The sequence below is a fragment of the Aricia agestis genome, chromosome Z (genome assembly GCF_905147365.1).
Source record: "Aricia agestis chromosome Z, ilAriAges1.1, whole genome shotgun sequence".
NCBI classification, from domain to species: Eukaryota; Metazoa; Arthropoda; class Insecta; order Lepidoptera; family Lycaenidae; genus Aricia; species Aricia agestis.
The window spans coordinates 27,690,055-27,710,489 of NC_056428.1; the positions used below are offsets into that span (position 1 = coordinate 27,690,055).

The window sequence follows — 20,435 nt, forward strand, 5'->3', positions numbered from 1 at the left end:
AGACTTCTGAAATTTGTTTCTGTTGCCGCTATAACAACAAATATGTAAGTACTAAAAATAAATATATAAGCGGGGCTCCCATGACACAACAAACGTGAATTTTATGTGCCTTTTTTGCTGGATATCAATAATGGTAACATGTAGACACATGAAATTTTCACATAATCTTCAATTAAGTATTATATTATGTATACTTTATTAATTAATAACAAAATTTTAAATAAAATAAATTGCCTATCTTTGCTCTATACACTGTACGGAACCCTTCGTGCGCGACCCCGACTTGCACTTGGCCGATTATTATCCTTGAAAAATGTACGGTCCGCGCGATAGACGAATTTGTCATGTAGTGATTAATTTATTTGATTTTATACAGGTGCAGCAAAACGAATTCATGATAAGTAGAGTGTGTATGTGCTGGTAGTTGGTACCATAAGATGTAGCTTTATATTTTTTGGGATCTGTCTGATTGTTATCCTTCTACAATACAAGTCGACAGACCAATTAATTCACTATTAGTAGTTAATCGAAATAAGATCCTGTTCCGCGTGCCTAGTACGTACGTCTTAATATAGCTTTTCCGGAAGTTTTGCGCTTAATAACATAAGGTACATACAAAGCTACGAAGCCAAAACATCCGATTTAGGTGAGAATTGTAATATAGGTACATTAACGAAACCGATAAGATGACTTCCAAACGAACTGAAAAACATACAAGGCCGGCTTCCATTCAAACGGACGTAGTGTTCTTGGAGTGCTGACTGGGCAATGGGCATATTTTGGTTGAATACCGTCAAAGCACACCACAGATCTTAAGCATTTAGTATAGATAATAGGCCAGTGTTTCACAAATGGGCTACGCCTAGTTTAAGTAATGGCGCTTGATGAGCACCTGCGGCATAATTAATATCAGGGTAAGTAGGCGGGGTTAATTAGACAATTTGTTTACTTTTATCCGGAAACTAGGGGTTCATGAAGTCAAAATTTTTGAGAAACCCTGGTATAGGCACGTGGGCCCTTACATCCAATCGCAACACGTGTCTCCCAACACTATAAAACTATATTTGATTTCCGCATTATAAAATATGTTTCGACATTGGCTTGGCCTCACGCCACGTGGTGTCAGGAAGCGACACGTAAACATGGCCGGTGCTCTTGGCCAGATCTTGACCCATTAACACGATGTCAGAGCTGTTCCGATATTTTTAGCCGGACGGCGCAGCGGGACTACAGTGGGCGATCGGGCGCCGCACTCGCTGGTCCCGATTGTAACGCAATGCTCTGAGATGTGAACATGACAACCCGCGGGATAAGACGCAAGAAGTCCTCGCTCTCCGAAGTGAAAGTGGCGGTGGTTGGTGCACCGTCGGTCGGCAAAAGCGGTTAGTGTCTTTATTGCGTGCGTTGGTAGATCGAGGAAGACAGTAAATTCCATATTATGAATGTCGTATAAATAAACACTTTTTTTGGATAGCGCAAACTATAGTTATTTACTATACATTTTTATTGTCATACAAACTCTAGCAAATGCGTAGCACAGGGGTGGTTAATTGTAGAAAATATAAGCGATTCTATAGCGATTTAAAATGCTCAGCGAATTCGTACAAATCCCTTACAATTTTTTCCTCCCACAGAGGCTTACGATACAGTATTTATCTTTGTCATTTACCTAAATACAATATGTAGGTGGATGATGTTAATAAAATATACTGATGCTCTGTGGATCAGGAAATGTTTTGCTTTCGTTGAAAATAACTAATTTATGTTTTTCTAAATTATTGATAATATTGTTTAGGTAAGTAAGTATAGGAAATAATACCATAAACTTTAAAAAAATTATATCTTCGTACTGTGTCTGCTTACTTATTATTTAAGACACTTGATTACAAATCACGATGCATACAATTATTAGGAAAGTCCTTTTTCTAGGAATGCCTTGGAATCAACTTCTCTGATAGTACCTTCGTTAGTACAAACTTTTAGTGCACGTTCTCTAGAACATTTTTTCATTTGATTAGTACTATCAAACTAAGTTTTCGTGAGTAGCTTCATTTTGATAAGACGAACAACAATTTCCTCTGCGAAAATTCTCGAAAGTGGTCTAATGCTAAGTACTCACATACGGTTTTGCTCGATAGTTTTACTCGAAATCGAGCAAAAACCACCGTGTGGACCGCAAAACTCACAGCTCGAAGGCTCATTTCGAGTCAGTTTGAAGGCTCGAATCGAGCCGGTTTGACGAATTTTTTGACACTAGTGTTTATTATTCGTAGATAATATCCTTAGAACTGGAGGAAAAGTATCGAGCAATGCTGAATGTGTGGACGAAAGCCCGAGCCGTGGTTTTTACTCTACGTGATTGCTCGATCAAGCAAAACTGTATGTGAGTACTTACAATAACAGATATAGAAAGCCTTTCTAAGTGTAAGTACTGACATACAATTTTACTCGATGCGAGCCTGCGAGCTGTGAGTTTTGCGTTCCACACGGTGGTTTTTGCTCGATTTCGAGAAAAAACTATCGAGCAAAACCGTATGTGAGTACTTAGCATAAGAAAGGATTAAATATTTTGATTTGATAATCCTAAAATATGGATTGTTCTATTTGTAGGACAATATTAATTACTTACTGTTAAATTATTAAAATATTAATGTATCAATATATAAAAATCTATAATATAGTAATTATAATATAGAGGTAAAATGAAAAAAAATGTTCTAAGGAACCTGTAGGTACTAAGTATATTTTGTATTTGTTAGTAAAATATTTTTAAAACTTTCGTGACCATGTAGGTAAATACCTGTAATTTTACCTAATACGAACTGTATTGTATGTACATTGTACTCATTGACCTACATATCAGGTACATACATATCGAAGTTTACATTCCAATAACAATCTTAGAGCCAAAATTAGACAGAAGCCAAACGAAACCAAATACTTATTCATTCTCATTGCTATGTACTTCCAGTGATTCAATGCTTATATTGTTTCTTTGCATTTATTAGCCTCCGAAACTAATACCGAATAATATAATGAAAATATTTGGTCCAACGCGCAACGGGATATCCATTACTTGCCTTTGCGTACAAAGATTAGGAAAACTGCAATATTACATTACCTAATTATTATCATTGAACATTGAAACAAGGTTCCTCTAACATTTTTGTGCGGCCCCCTTTTCCGAATCCAGTGTAATGTAAGTTATAATGACTACCTACCTGTCATCACAAGGACAATTTTATGTTTCTTAAAAAATATCTTGGCCCCTGCCCCCTAGACGTAAACTGCTGGAAATTGTCTCTATTGTTACCATAGACATAATATATACTGTAGCATTATAGGTTTATGATTGTTACCTATCACTTTAGTTTCTCAATTCCTGCGTTACCTTCCTCTAGTTCGGAGACGTTCCCACGTTTAGATTTTTCTGCAACTTCTTTCCGTCGATATTTGCTTATAGCGTGGGAACCGTACACTTTTGACAATCCGAGACAAACATGTTACGCTCTGGAGTTGAGGTTAAATTTTCTTTGTTCAGTTTTTAGAAATTCGCTTCGATGCGCTTCGACTCTACGCTAGTATAAATTAACCCTTAGCGGTTTTTGCCAAGATAACTTATTAAAATTTATACGTATTCAAATAGACAGATACACGTTTATATATTAATATCTATACTTAAACTTATGCACGTAATATGAAAATTGCTATTACAGTATCTTCTGCCTATTATACTGGAACACAAAACACGTCATAATATCACACGTAATATTTTGCGATATAAAATCTGTTAACACGCTAAAAATATTGTGCTCAAAATATGTACGCAAATATTCGCATGTTAACAATTTCTAAAAATAAAGGATCTAACAATGAGTTGAATCATTGCGTCAATGATTTTCCTAATCACATGCTTGATGCTTCGTCAAGAAAATAAATAGTAGCCCAGTTATTTTTATTTCTTTTTGCTAGTATATCGTCGTTGCAATGGACAATTAGTGGTATACTTAGATATTATATTTATTATTTATACTGGGTTAAAAGAAATATACTTTTGATATGGCTTAACCATAAAGTTAATATACCTAGCGGAATAGAGAAACAAAGGCCTGAGCAAGAGAGATGTCACTATCAGTAACACTGCGTGGTAAAAAGAGACGTGTGATATATGACAGCAGTTCTCTTTTCCTTACGTCCAGTCGGCACGTGCCGCACGTTGACAATTTAATCTCATAGAAATCATGATCAATCATGCTTGTGTAAGTGTATACGTACACATATTTTTACACACAGATGAAACCAATTTCGGTTTCGTTTGACACCTCGAGATTGTTGCTCTATTCCGCTAGGTATATTAACTTTATGGGCTTAACAAACAACAACAATGCGTTATACATCCGCATGACCATATTTTTTTTAACCATAAGGATGAAGAAATTGTAGGGAGTTATATTATTATTACAGGTAGAGTATTTTGCACATTGCACCTGATTGTAAAATTATTACTTACTAGCTGTGCCAATTGCCATCATCATCATCACTAGTCACTACCATAATGGTTTATGGTAGTGATGATTATGATGATGAATGTAATTTTCATAGTAGCATAATATGCTTTCCGTTTTTAAAGCAACGTCGAAACTGCCCAAACTTGTAGGTATCTATAAAGAGCCGGGACTCGGGAGTTCTTTCAGCACCTTCCGAACCTTAGTGCAAAATCTTACTTGTTGGTAGCTTAATATGCTTAGAATACTGCTAACGAAACCGAAGTCACCACATGTTTCCATATAAATTTCGAGGAGTTGACTTATAAATATGGTACCAAATTGGGATGATAACCTATACACCAAAAGAAAAAATTTGAAAATCGGTTCACAAACGGCGGAGTAATCGTTGAACATAAAAAACGAACATAACACCTCCTCCATTTTGAAAGTTGGTTAAAATTGTAGCCTAGATATTATGTGATCAGATGTATTAGCTACTAGATGACGCCCGCAACTCTGTTTCGCAAAAAATCGTTCATCGTGCGGAAACCGTTCATATTCCCGGGATAAAAGTATCCTATGTCCTTAGATAAATGATTGGTCTCGCGCGCGCGCTCGACCGCCAATCATTCATCTAAGCCTATGTCCTTCCCGGGGCTCAAAGTATATCCATACCAAATTTCAGCCAAATCGGTTCAGCGGTTTGGGCGTGAGGAGGTACCTAACAGACAGACAGACAGATAGAAAGACACACTTTCGCATTTATAATATTAAATATGGATATTATTGTAAAGTTTCATTAAAATCCGTTCAGCCCCCGTAGACAAGTGGCAAAACACTAACGCTAGCGCTACAAAATGTATGGATTTGACATTAGTATTCGTATGTCAAATCGCATACATTTTGTAGCGCTAGCGTTAGCGTTAGCGCTTTGCCACTTGTGTGCAAGCCACGGAGCTAATACTAAGAGGAGGTGTTGTAACTAAGTTTCCTTAAGAAACGACGCGTGACAATTTGCGGGGTGAGGGGGTGTCAAGTTCGGCCATTTTTCAAACTACTAGCTTAGGTCGATGTTGATGTTACTACGTAGTTCACGTATCTTACACTAGATGTCATTTTGTCTTGAATATTATGGGACGTACTACGGCCCTGGATATTTTTTACGTTTCAAATAGTTATCATAGGTGACGACAGATGGCGGTTTATAAGTAATATCATAATAAAAGCTATATAATCACGGTTTTAGCTATTAAATGTGTTTAAGTCTAAGTGTATAACGGTTTTCAGTATTCAAGTATGATTATTGTAATAAACTTATGCAAAATTATACGCATTTACGTCTGTATTATCTTTCACAGGTTTGGCCACCTAGTGTCAAGTAGTATAATTAACGCTGAAAGCTGAAATGCTCTGGAACTTTTATATTTAAATTCCATTTAAAATTATTTCCAAATGAAATGTGATGGTATTTATATTATCAGAACGTCTGTCTGAGTGTTTTCGACATTGTAAAACACAATACTTAATCCTTTCCTTGTTAAAAACGCAGAAAACAACAATTTATTGGGAGTCTCGTTACGTGTGCACCTGACAAACGCTGAAAGCGTACTGACTTAAGCCCCGCCCACAATAATGACGTCAGGACGTTGAAAATCACAGTGCACAGTTGCTTAGGCCAGCTCCTCTCTGTATTAGCTCCGTGGTACAAGCCCAGTAGTACTTTTGCTTGAAAGAGTGACAAACATCCATACATACATCCACACTGTATACATCCATACATACATCCAAACTTTCTCTTTTATAATATTATAAGTAGGATAAAAAATATGTTTGTTTTCCGTGAGTGCACATATTATTAGATACAGCTTAAAGAGAAATAGGTTCTACTACCACGTCTCTTTTCAAGTCCTCCTTGGTCCATTCGTGATGAAAGACGACTTTCTCGGTATTTTTTATAAAATATACGATCATGGTGTCTACTGATGAGCTGGCTTGCAGCCAGAATTTAGCTTTTATTATCTGTCTACAAAATCCACCTACTTGATAATGGACTATGTATACCTACCATAATCAACAGTTACGCAAATTGTAGACAGTAGACTAATGAGCTGCTTAGATGCTGCTTTTGTATATCAGCTATGAAGTAGATCATCTGATAGTGAGAGGTCAACGACCAAAAGCAGTCCAATGTCCATGTAAGTACTCATCTGTAATTGATTTTACTAAACAAAATATATAAGAACGTATGAACTATTGAAGTTTACTGTTTAACTACGTCATGAAGTACACAGGCTCTGACTATTATAATAATTCTTCCATGCATAAAGGTGACAATCAACGAAACGAACAGACGGTAACAGTTGGTATTAAATAAACTGTATGTCATTTAATTCAGCACCTGCTTCTGGACCGCTTCCAAAACAAGCGCTCATTAATAGCGTAAACCTCTAAATATTCTCAACACAAACAACTATTAACGCACTACATATTTCCCAGTTTCACGTACTTCATTAGTCAGTTATGCCGAATATTAATGGCTATGACCATTGAAATAATGGACAGGGAAATCACATAGTTTTTCGACTCTTGTTGAATGTTTTAGGTTTTTTGATCCCCTCATAGCCTTAAGCCTTATAATATTTTGGTTACCTGTAGACTGTGGTACACCACCTGTGTGGTTACCTGATAAGAACTAACCTCTAGTTCTTATCAGCCAGCTTTTTTGGTCCATAATAACTAAAGACTTAAAAAATGATCTTAGTAAAATATGAGTGAATATGATTTAAAATTTAAATGATCCAACGGATATCTTGTACTATTATCTATTCTGTGCGGATACTATAATCTCAAGACCTCGATACTATTTTTGGGCACATCACTGATCAAGTGATCACACCCTGTTTGTAACTATACGCTTAGGTACTATTATTATACCTATTCTTGTATGTGCTCGAAAGTGGGTTTGGGTTACGACTTGTGAAGTCTCTAACCAAAACGTCAATGGCTTTTGACTAATTGCAATATTTCGGGTGTATGTTCCTATTAGTATGATAGATTAAGCGTAAGATGTGACAAATCTGATTCTTGGCAACCATGTTAAAGCTCGTGATGACTATTTTACGGTATGGACCCGCCCTCAAGACTAATTGCTAATGTAAAATTGGTGACAAGACCAACATATTTAGGTACGCCCACAGATTTTAGAAGTAAGGTACGCCGTACGCCCCATTAACGCCGATTGAGTCTGATGTTATAATAATATGATCATGGACATGAACGTAAAAAAAGTCATGGACGTACTAAAAAAAAATCGGCAAAATGCAAGTCGGACTCGCGCACGAAGCGTTCCTACCAGTATAGAGCAAAGAAGGCAAAAATTGTGTTTCTTGTATGGGAGCCCCCGTAATTAATTACTTAATTAAAATTTTATCACTAATTATTAAAGTACAAATACTTATAATTAAGGATTTTGTGAAAATTTAAAATGCCTAGCTGTTACCATTATTGATTACGAGCGAAAAAACTTTAAAAACATCACGTTTGTTGTATGGCAACCCCCCTTAAATATTAATTTTATTATTATTATATTTTTATTAGTATTTGTTATCACAGCAAATACTAAAAACGCAATAAAATATTTAGAGGCAACAGAAATACACAATATGTGAAAATTTCCGAAATATAGCTGAAGCGGTTCTTGAGGTGCAGCCTGGAGACCGACGGATAGACGGACAGACCATAAGACTTAAGACATATATGTGTACTTTAATATTATTGAATAATAATATTAATAATAAATAAAGGTCTTCCTTACAAAAAACACAAATTTTGGCCTAATTTTGCTCTTTATTGATTTATAATGGTACGGAACCCTTCGTGCGCGAGTCCTACTCGCACTTGACCGATTATTTTTACGTCCATGTACGTATATTATGTGTTAAGTACAAAATATATTTTTTTTCGTTATGAATATTTCTGAGGGGAACCAGAAGCGCTGCTACTTTCACAGTGAACTGACTACGAGGAGCACGTACACCTTAAAGTATTATCACTTAGTTTTGTTACAGCTTGTATAAGATTAGAATAAGGGGGCCTCCTTGAAAAAAGCTTGGGAAACCCTGATCAAACAGATTTTCTTTTTATCCATAGATCAGACGCTTGTTTACAAAAACCTCGTATAAAATAATAAACACGTCTAGGAAATGTTAGTAGTTAGGAGACAGACAGTTTTGTCATAAACAAGTTACTAATCTGATACAGAATCTAAATAAAACTCGCGACTCTTTGATACCTATGAGTTATGACAGTGTGTTAATGTATTTAGAATTTCACGGAATGTCACTCAGTTACATACTATAGTCAGTACCACAGAATATATATTAGTAGTACCAATCAGTACTAAATGAAACTACGAGAATTTGCTTGAATTTATAAATCAAGTTGATAATTTTTATATTTTGTAAAGGAATGAGATGCTGTATTGTACTAACGCAGAAATTAACTATTCACCTGCTGCTAATTGCTATAGTGTTGACTTCTATTTGAATAGTTTTTTTTAGTAACGTGATCAAAACTAAAAGTAACTTTATTAAAAATATAGAACCACAATGACCCGCAGGGTTCCGAGGAATCTATTTAGAGAATCACTGTCCTCAGTAATTTAACGAATGATATATTTTTACAGCACTGACAGTCCGGTTCTTGACAAAGCGCTACATAGGAGAATACGATCATCAACAAGGTAATAATTAATACCTAAGATAATATAGCTCATAATAATTCGAATCTGCCGGATCGACTAGATAAAAAAGGCGGGGTCATAAAATAATGTAATAGTTGTGTAATTTTAGCCAAGTGCGTTTATCTTCAGTAACAGAAGTTACTTAAGTTAAAGTCAATAATTAGTACGTCTACGTCGTCTACATCTGTCTATTTAAGTATATCACCAGCCTCACCTAAACAGCTTTTTTTTAATGAAATAAGGGGGCAAATGAGCAAACAAGTCACCTGATGGAAAGCATGTTCCGTCGCCCATGGACACTCGCAGCATTAGAAGAGCTGCAGGTGCGTTGCCGGCCTTTTAAGAGGGAATAGGGTAATAAAGGAGGGTAGGGATGGGTAGGAAAGGGAATAGGGGAGGGTAGGAAAGGGAATAAGGTAGGGGATTGAAGCTCCTGTAAACTCACTCATTCGGCGAAACACAGCGCAAGCGGTGTTTCACGCCGGTTTTCTGTGAGAACGTGGTATTTCTCCGGTCGAGCCAGCCCATTCGTGCCGAAGCATGGCTCTCCCATGTCTAAAACTCAAAAGTTATTTTAATTTGAAAAGCAACGGAGTAATCCATCAAAATAAGAATATTATATTTTTGTTTTCTTTTTTTACAGAAAGTAAATACAAACACGAAGCTCTGCTAGACGGTGAACCTATTTTATTCGAAATACTTGATACATGCCCAAAGGTGACTAAATAATATAATATATATTTTTACTAATTTTTTATAAGTATTATTACATGTAACAGCTGTTGTATAGCACAAGAGACGTCCGCAGTTGATATATCTAGTAATACATATTGTTACGTGCTAGGGTTCGAAGGAATTGGAGAGAAAGACCTGCTGACTCTCTTGAAAACTTTATTCACTAAGTCCAGGTCACACAAGCACACACTAGGTCACAACACTTAGCACTAAGTCCAAACACTAATCACTAGATGGCACTACGTGCCCGTATACCATGTACCGTAACAATATACTTACTTACTTTTTTCAATTTTGAGGTCCACTACTCGAATATGGCTAAAAGTTATTTAATCCAAGAAAATGCCTGGTTATAAATTAATTAATTTTTTCAGAGCTTAGACGAGCTACCGGGCAACGATATCGCACAATGGGCGGACGGGTTGTTCCTGGTATATTCCATTACGGACAGAGCATCGTTCAACTACGTGAGGAGAGCGAAGCAGAGTCTACAACCAGACGTTCCCCTTACTCTAGTCGGCAATAAGGCCGATATGGTGCATTTAAGACAGGTATTTTATTTATAAATTCTAAATAAATAAGTCACATTATTTTCCTTTGTTCCTGCTCGAAACTGTCTAAAATTACATTTCAACCTACCAGTGACGGTCTTATAGGAGTGAAATTTATGATTAATTATACATATTATTTTTAACCCCCGACAAAAAAGAGGGGTGTTATAAGTTTGACGTGTCTGTCTGTCTGTCTGTCTCTCTGTTTGTCTGTGTGTGTATCTGTCCGTGGCATCGTAGCATCTAAACGGGTAGACCGATTTTGATCTTGTTTTTTTTTTGTTTGAAAGCTGACATGATCGAGAGTGTTCTTAGCTATCATTCATCATCATCAGCCTGCTCAGTGCTGGACAATCTGGGTTTATCTGGTTCATGAAAGGCCGTTAGCAACTTGTAGTCGTTTGGTGGGTTTTATATTTCATTCTAGTTCGTGACATTTGTGAGTATATAATATACGTATACACATATTAATGGAACGTTGACCTGGTGCTGCAGCTGATGCTGTTGGAGTTGGATATCCTATTGATTACCGGGATCACCCGGTAATCAATAGGATATCCAACTCCTCGCCAACTTAGAGCAGAGGTTTCGTGTTTGGGCTCATTTCAATTGCGACAACCAGTAAGAACCAGTAAGAATAGACAGTAAATATTTACATGCTGCTGCTGTAGCATCACCTGGATTCTATAGGAACCGAGCTTCGTATGTACCCAAAGTGGAGGTTTCATGTTTGGGCTCATATTAAGAGGATACCACAGCGGCTAGAGAAATGAAAAAAAAGTACGTGTAATATCTATAGCTGTCTCCCTTACCTCAAGCCTATACCGCAGAACGCGATAGAGACAACTGCAGAAAATCCAGAAAATCAACGATTCGTTGTCCCCTGATTCCTTCTCCAAAACTTAACCGATTTAAGTACTTTTTTCATTAAAGATTAAAAAAAAGCTTGAGCTGTGTTCCTATGTTTTGCTTTTTTTGTATAATCTATCCAAATCTGTTTTCTGGACGTTTGAACACAGTGGAAAATCTGGCCATTTTTTTGGGTTTTTGAACGTTCATATCTTATTTAATAATTAAATTATGAAAAAAAAGAAAACATAGGGACATTGTATTAGTGGCCGTAGATATTCAGGAAAAAAATTATAACTCTACTAGCATTATCCAGGGAGGAAACAGGGGACAACGTTTGTATGGAAAAAATGGCGGTGTGGAATCCTCTTAACGGCGTCATTGAAAAGGACATTGATAGATATTAGATGGTAATCATGAGAAAATGATTCTGTTGATAGGCATTATTTTGCACTATAACCAACACAAGTTTAAAAAGTATGAAATAAAATTAAATTAAGAAATTAAAAAAAAAAACCCGCCAAACAACTTTTGAAAGTAATGAAATAATATTTACTGAGCTGCATATTGTACAATAGTATTTAATAAGCACACAATATTAACATATAGTAACAGGTTCCTAGAACGTATAGGTATCAGATTGCTACCCTGGTATATTGCAATTATATAGTCTAATAACATCCTATGTTGAGTTGCTAGGATAGTATAAGTAGCTTTATCTAATAACAACCTATGTACTAATTGACTGTTATGCAATAATTAATTGCCAGCATTAGGTATGCAAATAAATTTCCTCTCAAGACATTGCCAACAATTGTAATGGTAATACATCGTTTATTGGCAGTTTATCATTCACCAATGATAAAAAGATTAACAGCGCTCATAAATATGTAGGTAGATAGTATAGTATCATTCATGAAAACACTATGGAAAAGCTTCCTCAATTTCATAATGATTAAGTATATTTATTTTGGTAAGGTTTTAACTTTTAACAGAATAATTTTTGTTTTTCATTAATAATTATATTCGCTAAAACATACTTAAAGGAAAAAAATACAAATTAAACTGATATTTTTTGTGTTCAGGTAAGTAGGTAAGCATTTTCCAAACATAGGTTGCAGCATGCGCCTTTAGTAACTAGGTACCTATGTACCTAAGTGAGATATGTAGCATCCAATTTTTTTCTGGCTTTTAATAGGAAGTTTAAATATATTTACAACGCTAGAAAAGGCCTTTAATTTGTCGATGCATTTAACTTTTGAGCTCTTACTTCAATAAATTCTCAACAAAATGTTGGCCTTTATAACACATTTTTGGAGATATTATAACGTTTTAATTTAAAACGTTATAATATCTCTATAATTTTTAAAGAAATTATGAATTTTAATTTAAGTAGGTACTTTAAAACTTTTAAAGTACCTACTTAAATTAAAATTCATAATTACTTTAAAAATTATACCTACGCACAATAAGTGCGTGTAACACAATTTTCATTGCAACCCTGAAATCCGCCCAAACCCTTTTATCTTCGTTACGACGAGCGTCAATCTCTAAAAACTTTGCAATTATCTTTAATTTTTATTCAGCAATTATAAAGCAAACTTTCTTTTTTAAAAATTGTGTTTTTGGTTAATTTTCAATGTAAGCAATTGGATAAGTTTTTTTTTCTTGACTGGTTTTATATACTTAGTGAAATATTATTTTTTATTTAAATAACTAAAAAATTCAAAGCACAAAAAAATTTTGGTAAACTTTGCAAGTTGTAGTGTAAAAAGAAAATGACACCTCAAAAATCCATTCACTTTAATTACAATTTTCGGAGGTTAAAAGTTAAAACCTCTGGGCGCTGCACTAAATTTGTTGATTTAGGGAAATCTATACTAATATTATAATCCTGCAGAGTTTGTTTGTTTGTTTGAACGCGCTAATCTCAGGAACTACTGGTCCGATTTGAAAAATTCTTTTACTGTTGGATAGCCCATTGATTGAGAAAGGCTATAGGCTACATTTTATCACGCTAAGACTAATAGGAGCAAAAAAATAGAGGAAAATGTGGAAAAAACGGGGAAAATTGTATGAAAGGGCTTATTTGAACGCGCTAATCTCAGGAACTGTTGGTCCGATTTGAAAAATTCTTTCAGTGTTAGATAGCCCATTTATCGAGGAAGGCTATGGGCTACATTTTATCACGCTAAGTCTAATAGGAGCGAAAAAATAGAGGAAAATATGGAAAAAAAACGTGGGAAATTATATGAAAGGCCTTAATTGAACGCGCTAATCTCAGGAACTACTTACTGGTCCGATTTGAAAAATTCTTTCAGTGTTAGATAGCCCATTTATCGAGGAAGGCTATAGGCTATATTTTATCACGCTACTAATAGGAGCAAAGAAATAGAGGAAAATGTGGAGAAAACGGAGGAAAATTATTTGAAATTGCTTATTATCTTAAGAACTACTGGAGCAATTTTTATGTTATACGACAAATATAACATATAAATTTACCACGTGAAGGAACAAAGGCTATATTTTGCGGAAAAATATACGGTTGCGTGAAATTCCTAAATTGCGCAAGCAAAGCCGCGCGGAACATCTATATATGTATAATAAAATCGTACGAAAGTCAATTCTGTACATTGAATATTTTTGTACAATAAATAATACTTACTTGGGATGTGAATTGTGATCTAATATACTAACGCGGACGAAGTCGCGGGCATCAACTAGTCATGTAATATGAAGGCAATATCACATTTTTCTTGTGGACAAATTCAGGCACACCACACATTTGCTACGGTTCACCCATCAACAGGGTTGTAGTGACCCTCCCCCTCCCCTTACTTTAAAAGTTTGAGAACCTGTAGGTCCTCTAGACAGTGGATTTTCGCGAAATTCTTTACTTTGACTCAAAAGCGCTTTTGGAAGACAAAATTATTGTACATAGTATAGATAAAAAGGAATGCATGTCTGTTTGGTATATTTTTATAGCAGTGATAATAAATGTAATGGCCTATTAAATTTTATATTCGTCGTATACAATCGCAACAGGTATAACATATAGAATGTAAAGAAATAAAAGTGCTATGTTTAATATTAAGTAACGTAAAAAGTTTATGTATACTCACCTACATACTCACAGTATAAATACAATTAATATTTAGTACAGTATCTTTATATTATAAGATAGCAAGCGGACCCAAAAGGTTCTAGAGATAGATAACTTGAAGACTTTACAAAACCATGCAATATCAAGTCACACGCGCGTTTAACCCTTGTAATTGAACTGTGGAATAAATTTTAAGGTTATATTGTATACCACAGTCCAAAAATAAACTATAACAATGATTATGTAGAACAACTCAGTTGGTCCCATTGAAATAAAATCATTCTGCTAGCAGACAACACGGACGGACGGCAAGGCTGGACTTTATAATTTTTTTACTTACTTAAAATCATAATGATGTATGCAATGTGCATGCACCGGAGTCCGGTGATAAAATAAAAAGACGGTCTGCTGTATTATTTAAATTACGATACGTAATTCATATATATATTTCTAGGTCAGCCCGGAGGAAGGCGAGATATTAGCAAAGGACTTCGAATGCAGCTTCGCGGAGGTGGCAGCAGCAGAACAGGTCAACCAAGTCGGAGAAGTGTTCCACGAACTATGCCGGGAGATCCTCACTCAGAGGAGGAGAGCCAAGCACAGCCTGTTGGACAGAATGCTCGGCTCGAAGACAGCATATAGAGTGTACTCGAGGGGGAAAAGTGATAGCGCCCTACCTAAAGACTGAGTGCATTTAGTAATCCGATGAATATGGGCTATTATCGTGTGATAATATCACTTAGGCTCAACTCACACTTGGGTAAAGTTGAAGCGACCCGTCACGTTTTTCGCCAAAGCATAATCGTTTGTATTGCTCTACCACTTAAGTACTGCTATGAAATAAACATGACGCGTCGCGACTCTTCGACTCTGCCCCAGTGTGAATTGAGCCTTAAGCACAATCTATAGTCTGTTCGCGTTAAGAGAGTAAAATGTGAAAAAATCACAGATTCATTTTGATAATTTTACATTTTTCTGGCAACTTATTGTACAGTCGTCAATTTGTAGTTATTTAATTTTTTTTAAGGTCAGTGTAATATAGACTCATAATGTGATGATTGTATTGTATGTGTGTAATATTTTGTCTCTGGGAATAGTACATTACGCACCTAGGGCAGGAAAATAAGAAATGTCTCATCAGCCATCTGCGGCTTTCTTATTTACTGCCCATGGTGCGTTTACTATTTTTCTCATCGACGGAGGCGGAAACCGGCAACATCGGTAAGCGCAGCGGGAAGAAAGTTGACGTTTTCCGCCCGGAGGTGAGAAAAATTATTTTATCACTGTTAATTAATTTATTTTATTAGGGGTGATTTGTTCCAAAACATTGACTTCTCCGAAAAATGTCTAAAAAGTTTTAAAAACATACTTAAAGTATCTAAGACTCTACTAAGGTACACTTTTTTGACAAGTATCTATTGTGGAGCATGTTTTTGACGGAGTTACTTTTCCTTAGTTTTTATTATTCGTAGTCCACAATACTTGTCAATAAAGTGTACCTTAGGTACACTTTTCAATACATTTGCAATATTTAGGTGACCTTGAGCGGTACTAGGCTGACGTTACATGACAGATCAAAAGGAACCAAATTTAAAACGGTAATAGTATGGGAGTTACGATTCCTTAGTTTTTATTATTCGTAGTTGGCAATAGATATATGCACTTGAAATGTTCACAAAATACTCAGTTGTATTGATACTATAATAATTAAATCAAATAAATAATTAAAATAATAAATTATTTTAATTATTGCTATCACCAATATTGCCAATATTGATATCGAGCAAAATATAACAAAATATTTTATTTATTTTGTTTGTATCTATTTGTTGTTATAGCGGCAACAGATATACACAATCTGTGAAATTTTCAGCAATCCAGCTATAGCGGTTCTTGAGATACAGCCTAGAGACAGACATACAGACAGACGGACAGACATCGAAGTCTTAGTAATAATATGGGACCCTATTTTATTTACCGTTTTTACTCTTATTTTTTACTCTTTAGGTACATAACCCAAAAACTGTAGTCTCAGTAACATTAACAAAAAAATTAAAGGTTACTTAAATGTTCGTTCGTAATTAACAATGTTAGCTTTGAAATTGTTAAACAAATAAGATAGCAAAGAAAATGTTTTTTTTAATGTTGACTATATTACAGTACCTAATATTAAAATAGATGTAACCATACAATGTATATAAAATATACTAAGTACTTATAGATATACCTACATGATTTATAATCCAACTATTTGCGATGTTTAATAATGAAATATTTTACGAAAACTTTTTTAAACACAATATATCTTTAAAAGTGCAAAATATTTTAAAGATATTTTGTACAAGATAGACGTATTTTTTGTGAATATAAAAATATGTTCGCGATATATATTTTTAATAAAATATTAAAAATAAAAATAGTTTTTATTTTTCTAAAACAATTAAGTAGTTACCTACCTTAAAATGCATTTCGAATTTAGATAATTACTTACCTTAAATTCTAAAGGAGGACCGCAAGGGTAGTAAACAATACTTATCTACTTTTATTATAATATGTTACAATAAAATACAATTAAGTTATAAATAAATGAATAACTAAACACTATCTATAAGTATAAATTACATTTAAATGTCTAATAGGCCTGGAGATACTGACACAAAATTCTTGGTCATTTGTGCCAGTATGGCGGTTCTTCTTCTAATTACGTAAAGGCAAAAAGGAAAATGATGGTCTTGCGCTCGCACCGACTATCCAAACGCGTGGGCGTTAATCGAACCTGTCGGATAAATAACGAGTGTCGAACGATTTGTTCCACAAAAATGCTTCTAATTTCAGATAGTCGAAAAAAAATAAGTAGGCGAAAGCGTAATGCCATAGGTACTTGTCGGGTGCGGCTTACACCCCGCTATACCGACGCGAATACGTTAATTTTAATAAAAAAATTGAACCATTTGTACCAGGCTAATTTTTGCATAGCTAATCATCTTTGAGTAGCCATTCACGAAAATCACCTTGCCATACTTTTCCGACAGGTCCCAAAGGCCGCCATACCACTGCAAAGCTGTATTTTTGTTTCGCCAAACGATTTCGATTTACGAACGTATCACGGGGAGTGCTCTGAGAAATTGTTAGGAATCATACCACCTGCAACTTTTCGCCATCATCCCACGCGAAAAATATACCATCCTCATCACCTTGATGAGTGGCAGTCCTCCACCGTGCGTTTCTCGCGTAACTTTCTGCCGCGCACTGTAAAACTCTGGAACAAACTGTCACCGGCAGTATTTCCGGACCTATACGACCTGCAAACCTTCAAGAAAAGAGCGTATTCCCCCTTTTAAAAGACCGGCAACGCACCTTCAGCTCTTCTGATGTTGCTAGTGTCCATGGGCGACAGTAGTTGCTTTCCATTTTTCATTCGTTTGCTCGTTTGCCCCTTATTTCATAAAAAAAACCTAAAGACCTTTCTAGTTTTCTCTATATGACTAATGAGGTACACCGCACTCTTGAGTCTAGATTATTTATTATACTTATAATGAAATAATTATATTCATAAATAAATTTATTGTTGAAGAATACAGACATCCCCATTGTTTGTCAGTGATAGGTTTTATCAATAAAACTTTTAGGGAAAAGAGATTTCGAATTCACAAAAGGTATAATGAGCTGCGATTAAAAAATGACTAGCCGTCACAAAGGCAACCCCAGAGTCAGATATACAAAGGGTAATCTGTGCAAAGTGGCCCTAAATTAATATAAAACGCCTCCCTTCGCAGCAGGGCGCATTAGGTACCCTCAAAGCAGCGACCAATAGCGTCCCTAGTTTCGATCTACGTCACGCGCTTGACAGTTGTTATTGATAGATTTAAAGATGGCACCGCGATCCTATTGTCTGTTATTATTATTATTAATAAAAATGTCCCTGTTCTGAGCATTAATATAATAGCACACCCTCCAGATACTCATCTTTATGATGGCACAATTATAATATCCTATTGTGTATCATATTTATTAATATTTCATATTTTTCATGATCGTTAGGGATGCTGCTTTATTATATTGTATGGTTGTTTATTGTACAACCAAATATTCAGATTTGTGGTTAATTCGACCAATTCACTCATGAAATTAATTAAAATTTGAAAGTTTAAGAAATTACTTATCATAAAATTTTTAATTAATTAGTCCGTTTCTCAAAGGATATTTTATTTGATAAAAATTGCACTATTTTATTTTTTATTAACAAAAAAGCACTTGGACTATTTTTTATATCTAACACTAATAAAATTGTGTAACAAACAAGTTTTAGCAAAACGCAGTTCTTACTTAAAAGAAATAACGCTCGACATCGTTTTCTCTACATTTTTCCATAAAATAAAAATCGCCCAATATTTTTTTTCGCCAAAAATTAGCGCCCCGTTCATCAATATCTGGCTGTATCACAAACAGGCGGAGTCTCCCCACACCCCTATCACGGGGCTGCGCGCGAGTCATTTCGGGATCGCGCATCGCTGATACAACTACGGAAAGTGTGTGTGTTGTGGTTTTTTTTTAAATTTTGGTAAGTTTTTTTTATAATTTTTTATTGTGTTTTGAAACTAAGTACCTACCTATGTACATTATTTCTGTTTGATGACCATTGCGAATTTATTTGATGTGCTGCGAATTTTTATCTGACTTCCGAAAAGGACATTATAAATTATAATTTATAAGATGCTCGGCTGTATTATATTTAATATTATAATGGTTAATTATTTCTGTTATATTTACAATAAAACTAGATGTCCCGCGCGGCTTCGCCCGCGTAAATTAGGAATTTTACGGAAACCGGATATTTTCCCATAAAAATAGCTCTTATGTCCCTACTCCCTTCACTTGGTTTACTCTATATCTGTGCCAAATATTGCCATAAAAATTGCTCCAGTAGTTCGTAATTTCTAATATTTCCCCCGTTTTTCCCACATTTTCCTGAGTTTCTTCGGTCGTATTAGTTTTAGCGTGATAATAAATAGCCTATAGCCTTATTCGATAAATTAACTATCTTACATACTCTCAGTTCAAGCAAATATACTCTCAAGCAATATTAAGTATCGATTTTTTTTAATTATCGCTTGACAAACTCGAGTCTCGATCTAAAAGACTATGCAAAGTACCAATAACAGGGTCATTATAGGCTCATAAGTCATAACCATGAGACGATGTATGGTATAAAATGGTAGTGATGATGATGATGATGATGAATGTAATTTGCGTAGTAGCATATGCTTTCCGTTCTTAAAACAACGCCGAATTTCCCAAACTTGTATCTATAAAGAATCAGGAGTTCTCTCAGCACCTTCCGAACCACGGTATACCAGGTATACCTCGCTGCAAAATCATGCTTAGAATACTTCTCACGAAACCGAAGTCACCACATGTTTCCATATAAATTTTGAGGAGTTCCCTCGATTACTTATGCATCCTTCATCAGATCACCACTTTTGTGAATATAATACCAAATTGGGATGATACCACATATACCAAAAGAAAAATTTTGAAAATCGGTTCACAAACGGCGGAGTAAATCGCATTCAATATTATTCTAAATTGAAATAGAATAATATTGAATGCGATGATAGCGCCGTCCGCCGGATCTAATGTAAAACATTCCAAAATCAACAACTCCTTACAAATAAGAAATTAATTGAAAAAACATTTTCCAGTAGACCAAACTGTAAATCTAAACCATTCTCGAATCTCCACGAACACACACAAAAAATTTCATCAAAATTGGTCCAGTCGTTTAGGAGGAGTTCAGTCACATACACACGCACACAAGAAATATATATATTAAGATAATAACGACCCTACTCAAACATTTTATGGATTATAAACTTCAATTTATTGAAGAGTTTGACAGATAATGTATGGGACGGTATATCAAAATCTTTATTAAATTACTGTTAAGTTATTAAAATTCGTCTCAGAGC

At 35.0% G+C, this 20,435-nt stretch overlaps 1 protein-coding gene across 1 annotated transcript; it reads left to right on the forward strand.

The window, feature by feature from the left end:
* Positions 1–1,169: 1,169 nt before the first annotated feature.
* On the forward strand, positions 1,170–15,579 carry LOC121739178 (ras-related and estrogen-regulated growth inhibitor). The gene is made up of 5 exons (XM_042131526.1): positions 1,170–1,382; positions 9,172–9,228; positions 9,872–9,945; positions 10,338–10,514; positions 14,921–15,579. The coding sequence occupies exons 1-5, from the start codon at positions 1,295–1,297 to the stop codon at positions 15,152–15,154; spliced, it is 630 nt and encodes a 209-aa protein (XP_041987460.1). The 5' UTR covers positions 1,170–1,294; the 3' UTR covers positions 15,155–15,579.
* The last annotated feature ends 4,856 nt before the right edge of the window (positions 15,580–20,435 follow it).

Coding starts and splice junctions, on each gene's coding strand:
- LOC121739178 (XM_042131526.1), top strand. CDS start 1,295: ATGACAACCCGCGGGATAAGACGCAAGAAGTCCTCGCTCTCCGAAGTG. Junction 1,383..9,171: donor ACCGTCGGTCGGCAAAAGCG/GTTAGTGTCTTT, acceptor ATATTTTTACAG/CACTGACAGTCCGGTTCTTG. Junction 9,946..10,337: donor TACTTGATACATGCCCAAAG/GTGACTAAATAA, acceptor TAATTTTTTCAG/AGCTTAGACGAGCTACCGGG.